Source organism: Cyprinodon tularosa, unplaced genomic scaffold (assembly GCF_016077235.1).
Source record: "Cyprinodon tularosa strain WSP-4 unplaced genomic scaffold, ASM1607723v1 ctg71, whole genome shotgun sequence".
NCBI classification, from domain to species: Eukaryota; Metazoa; Chordata; class Actinopteri; order Cyprinodontiformes; family Cyprinodontidae; genus Cyprinodon; species Cyprinodon tularosa.
The window spans coordinates 2,421,447-2,433,922 of NW_024039463.1; the positions used below are offsets into that span (position 1 = coordinate 2,421,447).

General features: G+C 36.5%; 1 protein-coding gene across 2 annotated transcripts in view; it reads right to left on the bottom strand.

The window, feature by feature from the left end:
• Nucleotides 1-3,222: 3,222 nt before the first annotated feature.
• Nucleotides 3,223-12,476, bottom strand: part of LOC119772360 (RNA polymerase II elongation factor ELL) — a 38,642-nt gene continuing 29,388 nt past the window's right edge. Inside the window, exons 5-12 of one of the 2 annotated variants that reach the window (XM_038268724.1) lie at nucleotides 11,960-12,201; nucleotides 11,248-11,372; nucleotides 9,394-9,508; nucleotides 8,287-8,743; nucleotides 7,787-7,850; nucleotides 7,261-7,432; nucleotides 7,112-7,156; nucleotides 3,223-6,932 (exon numbers count right to left, since the gene is read on the bottom strand). In XM_038268724.1, the coding sequence (XP_038124652.1) occupies nucleotides 6,819-6,932; nucleotides 7,112-7,156; nucleotides 7,261-7,432; nucleotides 7,787-7,850; nucleotides 8,287-8,743; nucleotides 9,394-9,508; nucleotides 11,248-11,372; nucleotides 11,960-12,201 (1,334 nt within the window). In that variant the 3' untranslated portion in view covers nucleotides 3,223-6,818. Of the gene's footprint in view, nucleotides 6,933-7,111; nucleotides 7,157-7,260; nucleotides 7,433-7,786; nucleotides 7,857-8,286; nucleotides 8,744-9,393; nucleotides 9,509-11,247; nucleotides 11,373-11,959; nucleotides 12,202-12,476 lie in introns of both variants that reach the window. The other variant, XM_038268723.1, reaches the window with a different exon arrangement.

Genomic DNA, 12,476 nt, shown 5'->3' on the forward strand with positions numbered 1-12,476 from the left:
GTACCTAATTGTGTTTAAATGCAAATATTTGTATCCATTTGCACTTTGCTTTGTACCTGACTTGTGATGTTTTAAATAAAAAAAGTTTACATTTTAGACTCAGTCAACCATAAAAAAAGGATTCTGACTCTATTGAGTTATATTTATTTACCAGGTGGATGTCAATCATATATCTTGGTTTCATCAGAAGGTCATAACCCTTTTCTTTTTCTTTGTTGATTTTAAAAGATTGACTGGCAGAGACAGGAACTACAGGCAACACATTTTGAGATTTATATTAAATTGTGCTTAAAAATTCAGCTAAATGGGACAAATCTGTGATGGTAATTTATCTGCATATTTAATTTTAAATGCTTAATTCCCAAAAGAAATAAATGGACATCAAAATGTTAAAAGGGTATGAAAGGGTAATGCTTGTGGATGTGTAAAGGAAGGCTGAGATAAAATGATGAATGTGTGCATAATGAAGGCGCATTAATAAAATGGCTTACTGACAAAGAGCTGCAGCAAGCTGGCTGATCATTGATGTCCAGGCTATGGCCTCTGCTCTGCGGTTCAAAACATGCTAAATTAATTTGAATGAGATGAAAACACATAGATGGTTTAGATGTTCCAGGGAAGGAATCTGCTGGCTTTATCTGAAAATAATGTCACTGAAACTTAACATGAAGAGATATAAAAGATTAGGAGGGGGGAAAAAAACTATTCACAGGTTATCTTGTTTTTCCTTTTTTCTAAAATAGATTTAACCTTTGGACTTTGTTTCATACAACAGGGGTTTAAAGCAGGTTTACTGAAAACGTAACATTTTAAAATCAGTTCAACTACCCAGAGCTGAACTAGTCAGGAGCAGGTTTTGTTCAGTAAACTCTGTGTTCGCCGTTTTCACCCTACTTAAAGCCAATCCTATTGTTTATTTCCTGATTTAGTCAGTTTTCTGCAAACAATAAAAAGGAAAATCAATTAGTAGGTCCGTTATAGATATTAGGTGTTAAAAATAAAAACAGCATGTTGTTTAGAAGAGGCTCCAATTAAAGAATAACCACATTAATTCACATAGAATAACATATTTACAGGGAGGCTCTATCCTATTTTAGTGGTCTACAAAGGGAACAACAGAGAGGGGAGCGCTTATAAATTTTAAAACGGCCTGCCATAGGCTCTACATATATACCTATGAATTAACTGAGCAGAAATTTTATCCTACATCATCTCTCTTTCGCAGCTGTAGCGCAGTTTCTTTCTTTTAAACACTTCAATCCAATTTGTTTTTATATTTCTGCATTAAAATCTCTAGTTCCAGTTGTGTGATATAGGCACTTCCTGTTGCCTGTTGTCATTCTGACTTTTCAAATCAGTGCTCCACAGAGAAAAGCTTTTCATACACAAGTGCTCAACTCTGAGTGGACCTACAGGTGCTGGTCATAAAATTAGAATATCATGAAAAAGTAGATTGATTTCAGTAATTCCATTTAAAAAGTGAAACTTGTATATTATATTCATACATTACATACAAACTCATATATTTCAGATGTTTATTTTGTTTAATTTTGATGATTACAAATGACAACAAATGAAAATCTCAAATTCATCATATCAGAAAATTAGAATATTGTGAAAAGGTTCAAAATTGATGGCCCCTGGTGCCACACTCTAATCAGCTAATTAACTCAAACCACCTGCAAAAGCCTTTAAATGGTCTTTCAGTCTAGTTCTATAGGCTACACAATCATGGGGAAGACTGCTGACTTGACAGTTGTCCAAAAGACGACCATCGACACCTTGCACAAGGAGGGCAAGACACAAAAGGTCATCGCTAAAGAGGCTGGCTGTTCACAGAGCTCAGTGTCCAAGCACATTAATAGAGAGGCGAAGGGAAGGAAAAGATGTGGTCGAAAAAAGTGTACAAGCAAGAGAGATAACCGCACCCTGGAGAGGATTGTGAAACAAAACCCATTCAAAAATGTGGGGGAGATTCACAAAGAGTGGACTGCAGCTGGAGTGAGTGCTTCAAGAACCACCACACACAGACGTATGAAAGACATGGGTTTCTGCTGTCGCATTCCTTGTGTCAAGCCACTCTTGAACCACAGACAGCGTCAGAAGCGTCTTGCCTGGGCTAAAGAGAAACAGGACTGGACTGCTGGTGAGTGGTCCAAAGTCATGTTCTCTGATGAAAGTAAATTTTGCATTTCCTTTGGAAATCAAGGTCCCAGAGTCTGGAGGAAAAGAAGAGAGGCACTTCATCCACGTTGCTTGAAGTCCAGTGTAAAGTTTCCACAGTCAGTGATGGTTTGGGGTGCCATGTCATCTGCTGGTGTTGGTCCATTGTGTTTTCTGAGGTCCAGGGTCAACGCAGCCACATACCAGGAAGTTTTAGAGCACTTCATGCTTCCTGCAGCTGACCAACTTTTTGGAGATGCAGATTTCATTTTCCAACAGGACTTGGCACCTGCACACAGTGCCAAAGCTACCAGTACCTGGTTGAAGGACCATGGTATCCCTGTTCTTAATTGGCCAGCAAACTCTCCTGACCTTAACCCCATAGAAAATCTATGGGGTATTGTGAAGAAGAAGATGCAATACACCAGACCCAACAATTCAGAAGAGCTAAAAGCCACTATTAGAGCAACCTGGGCTATCATAACACCTGAGCAGTGCCACAGACTGATCGACTCCATGCCACGCCGCATTGCTGCAGTAATACAGGCCAAAGGAGGCCCAACTAAATACTGAGTGCTGTACATGCTCATACTTTTCATGTTCATACTTTTCAGTTGGCCAACATTTCTATAAATCCTTTGTTTTTATTGGTCTTCAGTAATATTCTAATTTTCTGATATGATGAATTTGAGATTTTCATTTGTTGTCATTTGTAATCATCAAAATTAAACAAAATAAACATCTGAAATATATGAGTTTGTATGTAATGTATGAATATAATATACAAGTTTCACTTTTTAAATGGAATTACTGAAATCAATCTACTTTTTCATGATATTCTAATTTTATGACCAGCACCTGTATTTAGAGTTGGTTAACTCACAGCAGCTGTTGTGTAAATGAAAACTCAGTTTCCAATCTCAGGCTAGATCAATTCAGAGTTGAGGATTTAAGTCTGAGTTTGTTAAACCTGCTTTGTGAAACGGGCATCCAATGTGTTGTAGTGTTTAATAATTTCAGAAATTATATTACACGGACCTCATCAAGAAACATAACACCTTGTACAATTAAAGAGCTTTTTATTTTCAATTTCACTGAAACAATACATTTTGTTGTAAAAGATTATTCTCAAGAGGATGACATGATAAAGCATCCAGATATTGCAAAAATACAGTATATTCCATCGTCTCTTTCACAATGGTTTAGTTTAGCTGTGCAAAGAATGGCTGAGCGGCACACAAAATAATCCCCGAAAGAATGCGCAGACGTATAAAGCAATAAATAAATTTGTTCCAAGCAGATAAAATGCAGTGATTTTACACTAATATAAGATTTTTAGTTCACATTTCCATTGGTGTGGTGGTGGCATTTCCAGTACCAGCAATCTATTAAAGCACACCCTCATGGCAAAATTTAAAAGCAATTCACTGAGCTGGAAGATGCAATAAAACATAAATTTAGACTTGCTTCAAATGAAAATGGAAGCAGATACCTGTATAAGTTAGTGTCCCAATAAGCCTTCAACTCATAAGGCCAAATCTGTATCACTGGAAAACTTTCAAGATACCTGTTGCAAAAGTTTGTGCATTTAAGGCATCTTTAGAGATTTAAAAATGGGATAGACAAAGCACTTTTAAAAAGTGGCAACAGTGTCACACTACAGATTTGTAATTCCTGCTGGCAGGTTTTTCTTTCCCCACTAAATTAATACATGAATAATGAATCTGTCTGCTTCCTGTGTGAAAAAAGGCACCTCCAGTAGTTAGTTTGCTCCTGCGAAAGGTAAACAAAAAAGAAACATAGGCGTTTTTTCACAATTGGTCCAACCACTTATGTTATTGATACATCTTTGTAAACTGTTTGGGGGAAATGGTTTAAAATATATTGCTTTCAGCAAATTATGGTTTAAAAGTTGTTGTTTTTTTTGTATTGAAAACAGTAACACTGGATAAATTCCCATACATTATTTTGGGTATGTATTAAAATTGTGTATTTTTGTTTTGAGTTTTATTAAAAACTACTTTGAATTGTGTCGGATCAGTTCTTTTTCCTCAAATAGCCGGTGCCACTAATGTGTTGTCACCCAAATCCTTCATACATACAGTACCACATATAAAATGGTTAATTAGAATGCAAAAACATTGCTTAAATGTTTGGCAATAGATTTCCTACACTAAGAAATGGTCAAAAGAAATAAAAATGTCTTATTTAAAACCCTGCAGGTATTCTTCCTTTTATCATGGCTGTCTCTAAAAGACATGGCAGGTAAGACTATTTCTTTTCCCAGTTTATGATTATCACACAGACACTAAGACAACAAATGATGAAAAAATTAAGACACAAGTAAATGGCACAAACCAACAGCAAAAAAACAAACAAAACAAAAACCAATTGACAAACTCTAAACCACCTACCAGTTACTTAAAACTACATTTGGACTAACAGCCATTTATAGAAATGATCTGAGAGCAGAACTAAGCAGGACAAACCAGGAGGGTTGGAAATGTCTGATATATACGAAGCAGTGCATGTCAAGGTAAATGATAACTCTGTCTAATATGAGACACTTTTAAGACAACAGGTGTGAGTACTGCTACTGAGATGCAACTGCCTATAAAACTTAAATCTTCTAAGATACAAGTTTTGGCATCCGAGCATCTAAAATCTTCATGTGCACCTTTTTGTGTTCTCATTGGTCTTTAGATCCAGCCGAAGCCAAAAAATGTGGATTAAGAGAGAAATCGACCAAACCAACCTCTTGTGGTTCCCTAAGTGACACACATTAGCCACCTTTGTCTTAATAACACCTAATATAATGCTAAAACAAGTTTGTATTCTGCTTATCCAAGCCTCACATTAAACCTAGTCAGGCCCTTAACAGTAATACAATGAAATGATCACCTACAGTGTGAACAGCATTTTTTCCCCCCCCATAGAAGTAAACCTGTTGTCCAAATAACCAAGAATTGTGTACACTGGTAATCTTTTCATAAAAACAAGGCAGTTAATGGTACTGTAGGCTACATTTGTGTGAAACAAACTATGTGAAATCCAGTAATTATACAGTTAGGGAAATAAGTACTAAACATTACAAAGTTGTTTTTTAGTAAATATTCTGTAAATCAGATTTTCATCACAGACCACATGAACTGCACCATGTCAGTAGCTACCCAAGTGACCCATACAAATCAAATGAAAGATTTTTAGACCCAGAATTAAGTTATGTAGTAGGGACGACACAAAGATTATCAAGTGCAGGAGAACAGTGAAAGTTGAGAGAAGTGGTACCATTTATCAAAGGAAAATGATGTCCTTCATAGTTTGATCCTAGCCAAAGGTCTACAGAAAGGTTTCTCCTTGTCAAAGATGTCTTTAAAGAGCTGTAGAAGTGGCACTCGTTACAGGCACATTTCAGAAAGGGTTAGAAAAAAACTGGAATTAGCAGGTAGCGTTCCTCCATAAAAACAGAAAATAAGTTGTTCTTGCTATGAATTCTTTCTGGACTTACTGGTCAACGGAATAAAAAGAGAATAAAGCTGTTTGATTGGCCCCGTCTGTCGACCAAATTTAATCCAAATGAAAATTTATGGAAAGAGTCCAGGTGAGTTTCTCAGATAAATAAAAATTTGAGGACCTTTTCTGCTGAAAAACAGGGATCTCCGTACAGTAACTAACCAACAAAATGGTTAGATATAAAAAAAAAAACAAAAAAAAAAAACAGTTTAGTAAGCATCTCCTGATCTGCTTTATCAAACACATTTTAAAGTATCGACTTCCATCCTCATTCCTTGTATGTGTGGATTACTTGGGTTGATACCGACCTCTGGTGGATTTAATGGTAACAGTCTGATTAAAGTGAAAAAAGGGTCTTTTTTTCAGTAGCCCCCCTAAGTAGTACTCAGTACTGTCATTTTGTGGCATTTCTGTGACGAAGACATAACACAAATGGGCAAATCTTTTTGATTGTAGTTCAAAGATGCAAGTTTCCAACTCTTAACTCAGCAGCAATTGGAAATGCAATTTAGTGATCAATACCAGATCAGGTTTCAGTTCTGCAGTTTTTTGGGATAAATGACATATTTTAATCAGGATAATTTCTATAAATGATTAGTCTGCCAGTTTATAAAGTTTAAAAATCCTTACAGTGCATTTACAACTTTCTTCTTGTAAGAAATGAATAATTGATGCACCTAAATATATTTTCTATCTGCAAAACGCACAAAAAATATTCTTAAATATACACTTCAGTGGAATTTTTATACCCTAAGATTGATTGTACCATCACTTCACTACATACAATACTTTAAGTTTCAACCAGTTTAAAGATAAGATAAAAAAAAAAAAGATGTAGTTAGGCAGGAAGGATCATATCTGTTGGCCTTTTTCATTATATTCATCATGTTTAACAGCAGAGCAGAAACAAGCATTTCCAGTCATAAACAGCTGAAAAAGCAGAGCTTTAAAGGGTAACATTTGATCACGAGTAGGTGGTCTTGGCCCACTTTTGGCAGAGAACCTTAAACACCCTCCATCCCATTAACACTTTGTAGAGGAAAGTGTTTCAGCAACTTGTAGACCCTGCTGGACAGTCTTTGGGTCCACCTTGAGTCTTTTGGTCCACTTTGATAGAACCCACCAAGGGTAGAGAGCTTTCACTAGGAGACGAGTCCCTGCGCACGGTCATATTCTGTGATCAGGCCTTTGATATGGGACAGTTTTTTGTGGAGGTACTCGCACCGCTTCTTCTCTTCCCGATACCCTGGAAACTTCTAAAACAAAGGAAAATAGTCTGTATTAAGAATTAAATCCACAAACTCTTGATCATTACAGCAGATAGATGCTCGGTTTAGCTTTTATAAAGCCTAACAATCATAGTTTTAATGAAAAAAGAATTGCACCATGGCCTGAAAGGAGTGAATAAGATTAAGAATACTTCAAATATCCTTACTTTCTTATATTTTCGATATTTTTGGAGTATTTGGTCCTCCATTAGCTGGGGGAAAAAAAGAAGAGTGTTACTACCCTGTATGTGTGCCACATTCTGTTTGCTATTCTATTAATGGAGCAGTTTCAGCAGGCTCCCAACACAGAAAGTACCTTGTACTCCTGTGTTCCCGGCGTGAGGGTGTTGATCTTTGAGCCCAACTGAACAAACATCTCAGTGATGGCCCCAATCCGGTCATGAAGGGCTCTATATTCGTCATACTCAGCACAAAAGTCATCTTGATACTGTTTCCGCTGCTCCAGTGTCCTTACGGTCTTGTATTTTCTAAAAAGAAAAGGGAAATATGTTTCTAGAAAACAAGTATGTGTCAGGTCTCTCCACTAGATGGCAGTCAAGTCACTGTGTTAACAGCATAGTGTGTTGACCAGATGTATGAATCAAGGACATCTGATGTTTAGTTTTCTGACTTATTTTCATTGACCTCATATTTATATCGCCTTCTATGTTTATCTGAATGGGTTAAAGTTAAATCATACTGTTAGGGGAAACTTTTCTTTTCAAAAATAAAAGGTTAAAAGTGAAATTTGAAACTACTCTGCTACAACCCCTGAAGTAAAGGTCGAGTCAGGTTTTATTCATAAAAATAAATTGATGCAAGAAAAATGTTTGTAAACTTACATGAAATAGTCGGGCACTTCTTCAGCTGAGGTTTTATTAACAGGTGCTTTGTGTTCCCCATCATCTGGAGCTGCGTAGAACACACATTCACATATAGAGGAATAATTTTATTTCTGCATACTAATTCAAATCAGACAACAGGCCCATCATATCAGGGCTAACTGTTATTTAACAGTGTGTCTGATAACAGCCAATCCAAGGCGAGCGGTTACATGAGCCAAGCAAAGCAGGAGGTAAATCTGCCTGTTGACAGGCTCGACCATAGGTCACCCAGCTGTTCTACAGTCAATCATCAACAGAGTCAGCGCCTTTACTGCTGATTTGAATTTAACTATATCAAATATAGTTTAATTGTTCTATATTTCTAGGTTCAAGAAAAAAAATAATTGAACTTAATCTTGAACTCGTAACTCTTTGTTTAAACAGCCTTTATACACAACTCTATCCTTTATCTTTACAGCATGACATAAATTATAACCTGGTAAAACTTGAAAACTCACCTTTATGATTTTGTTGGTTCTGCTTCATGTCTGGACTAGTTTCTATCCAGTCTGGCTTTAATCGATCTCGCTCCTTGTCTTTGTGTTTCTTGGACCTTTTCTTTTTGTGCTGGCCATTAGTGAGCTGCTGTTCAGTGCATATAGAGGAGCCATTGTGTCGAGGTTTGGGACTGGGTAAAGTGGGAGCTGGTTCCATCCCCTCCAGTTTAGAAACAGTAGACGACGTGCTGAGTTTGTGCGGCGAATACAAACCATCTGGGTTTCCCTGAAGACGATTATTGGTTATGTCGGGCTCGGTTTTTGTTGCCACACAAGAGGTTTCGTGATTGGAGGAGTTATGAGCCCCATTGGTGCTACAGTCCGCATGAGGAGGTGACTGCAGGGGCAGACAGTGTTCTGACAGCTTTTGTTTTTTGGGGGTTTGGGTGTTAGAAGGGTCCAAAGCTAGTGAGCGTTTCTAGAGGTGAGAGAAAAAAGAAATAAATTAAAGCTTATTAGCAAACTTCCAAAGCTTTCAGTATGTGGATAAATAATTTCATCATGCTGAATAAAATTCAGAGAATGAAAATGTTATAGTATCAGGAAACTCTAAAAAAGAAGTAACATGAAATGTTTGGTCACATTTATGAAGAAAACCAACTCAAAGTTAATCCAGTTTAGCCTATATATCAACCTACATGTAGGTTGATATATAGGTCTTTAAAAGTATTGATAACAAGAGACACTGATAGTGCTGAAAATTGTGAGTTAGACATTTGCCACTATTTAGATAAAAATTACCGTTTTAAACAAAGTAAAAATAATAAATACAATCTAATCAACTGTGTTAAAGGTAAAACAACTTCTCAGTGAACACCCATTATCAATAAAGACTAGTTGTGGAACCAAACATTTCCATAAAACAGAACATCACATTACTTATCTTTCCATTTCCTGGATCTGGGCTATAAATAAACATGAACTTGTATTTCCCACTATGTGGAACAGATTCTGGTAAGAGCTATATTTTGTGCTTACATAAAAGCATCAAATTAAGAGGGAAATGCCTCCTAAGTCGTAAGGAAATTAAGAAATGATAAACAGAAATCTTGCAACATGACTAATTACCACAGAAAGATTTTTGGCAGGGCTAAGCCGTGAGGGAGAATCTCCAAGAGTTTTGTGCAATGAATGGTTGGGCTGGGGACTCCTTGATTGGTTGGTGTGCAATGGCTGAAGTTTCCTGCGGAGAGAATTAAAACAAAACACTTTTACTTGGACTGTTAATCCAGAGTATTTTATTATCCATAAAGCCAAACAGGAGGAGCATGGTATTGCAGATTTGTGTGAAACAATAAGAGCAACCACAGCTTTGCAAATACAGAAGTAGAGGTATTTCCATAGAATCAATAATCAGCGAAGGTATGCTGTGTTTTAGTAAAATACACACATGAGGTCGGCACAGACTCAACACAGTCTCCTGGGAGGAAAAATAGCAGCACATTTAAACTTTTTCATTGCCAAACACATTTTTCTGGTAATTTTCCTCATACTCCTCCTTCCTTAAACCAGAGCCATTACCAAAAGTCACTCCCCGCAATAAGATCTTGCCTTCGTAATTATAGTGACAGTAACAACGATGTTCTTATCAATTAAACAGCAATGACTAACTCTGCTTATAAAACTTAAAAAAAAGAAACCTAATGAATAAACTGATGGACAAAGTGCTGAACAGATAAACTAACCAGAAAAAAAGCATTTTGAGGTATCTCTAACCCCTGCTTTATTTATATTTATGATTTTATTTTGTTTTTTAAATTTTAAATTACTTGGATGAGAACAACTGAAAATATTTCAAACTTAATGGGGCTGCTGCAACTTACTGGAAGGAATACAGTATTTCTAAAATGTCACTGAAGCACATGGCTTCAATGTTTTCTGGCAAGCTCTTAGAGATCCCTTCCAAAGTTCTCAGCCTTACAAGCCCTGCCATTTGGCAGGATAATGCATAAAGAATTTTCTACTGCTTTGATGTCTTTATTAAAAGAATCAACACGGCAAAGGAGTTGTCATTTAAAAGCAGCACACAAACAAAAAAAATAAACATCACACTGACACTAATACAGCCCAGTAAAAATTTTATCACTCTCTTATTCTGTGTTAGTTTCTATGTGAAGCTGAAATGTTTGGATCACTGAACATATTTTCATAAAAACAGTAAACTTTATCAAATGCAAAAGCAGTTTATTTATCTAATCTATCACAAAAACTTAAATAAGAATCCATAGGAAGATTCATAGCACTAATATTTACCAGCGAGGACAACATGAAGGTCGTCAGGCATTAAAAAGTCTGTTTATGTTCGTGTGTCAGTAACACAGGTTCAGACTTTCATTGGGCTTCTACAGATATTTGGCATTCATGATTTTATGGGACCTCCTTTGAAGGAGGAAACTACCTGTGTTACATCAGATATAGCAGACCCACCAAAGAATTACGCTATTTTGGTTGTTTCATATTTTCTCCAAAATCTTTGGGATTATTAAAATATTTTGGAGGGGAAAGTAAGATGTTTTCTTTTTTATCTGCAGTGATTTTAACCCTTGAAGTTCCCCTTAAATACCAACTGTTTTTTATAAGTCAGGTTACCTTAGTCTGATATTAAAAGTTTCGTCAATTTCAAACGTTTGGATGCATTTGCATTACCGGTGGATCAATTCATACATTTTCTCTAACTGTTCTGCACAAGGTCAAAAAAAAGTGTAATGACCTATTACAAGATGCAGATGGTTTCATACCTTTATGCTAAGAATTATAGTTTTCAGGTAGTGTTCAAAGAGAAACACGACAACTCACATGCGTTATGAATGTTATTAAAGACATTTACCAGAAAACATTAACAAGAAAAGATTAATTATAAAATTTATTATTACTATAATTTTTTTTCATAAATATTTGTATTTTGCATGGCTTAATTCCCACCTGATAAGGAGCCTGTGGATAAGCTGCTTCTCCTCTTCCAGATATCCAGGCCAGTCTCTTTGGACATGTTTGTAAAGCTCATCTTTCAGAGAGTAGCTGTTGTCCTTAGGATTCAATTTACCAACCTAGAAAAACCAACATCCCCCTTATATGTTATAAATCCACAGGAGAAAGGACAAAGTAGTATAGCAGGAAACAAGTTGAGCTAAAATTGTAAACAAACCAAACCCCATTCTGAATGCTGCTTCCCTCTTCTGACACACTGCTGTTGTACTAACTTTATCACTTGTACATAAACTAATCCCACTAATACAAACATACTAATCTCAACCAACATTTTCTGCAATCACTCAGAATCCAGCCTGAATGACCTCACGCCTCTCCTGTCAAAACACAATCTTCCCACATCCAAAGGGGACTAATTAAAGCCCTAATTACAGTAACTAGTGGCTGCACAGTCTCCAGCTGATGATTGCATCGGCACTCTTAAACAATGTGAACATAGAAAATATGCCAGAAAGAGACCTAATGAAATCAGAGAGATTTATTTTTAATTGCATGACTGATAATCAGAAAAGTGATATTTATTGGGATTTCTATAGTTGCTGTTTATATTTTTTTGTCTCAAGCCAGATCTCAAAAGGCAGTTTAACTGCTTTTTGTGTCACATTTAACATTTCAGATAAAGTACATTAATCCAACAGTCATTTACCTCTTCTAGTACAGAGGTCAGATCAGCTTTGTCCTTTGGGCTGGCCCTCTCCCTCTCTAGCCACAGTAGCATGTCAGGCTTCCTGTAGGGCTTTAGGGCTAAGAGATGAATGATGCGATCCCTTAAGGGCCGATGTGCCAGAGGGCTTGGGATCAGGGTCCTTTTGTTGCTGGGGGAGTGTTTGTTACTGCTGTCGGAACCAGAGACCAGGCCCTGCTTCCTTTGCACCTTCACACACTTACCTAAAATTAAAGTAGACACAGAGATGTTAGACAGGTATCTTTGATTAGAGCTAATAGGTTACACCAATATTCTCAAATTGTTAAATTAAGTTCATTACTGCACTAAGCTAAACAAAAACAGCATTCTTTAAACCCATCTAATAACGAGACTCAGGCAGTGAAATTATCCTGTAAAAATAAAGCCAACATTCCAAATCCTATCCTGAGGGGAGATTTACAAAATTTCAAAGCCAGGCCCACACATGAAAGACAGAGAAAATGCTTAGTCATTTTAT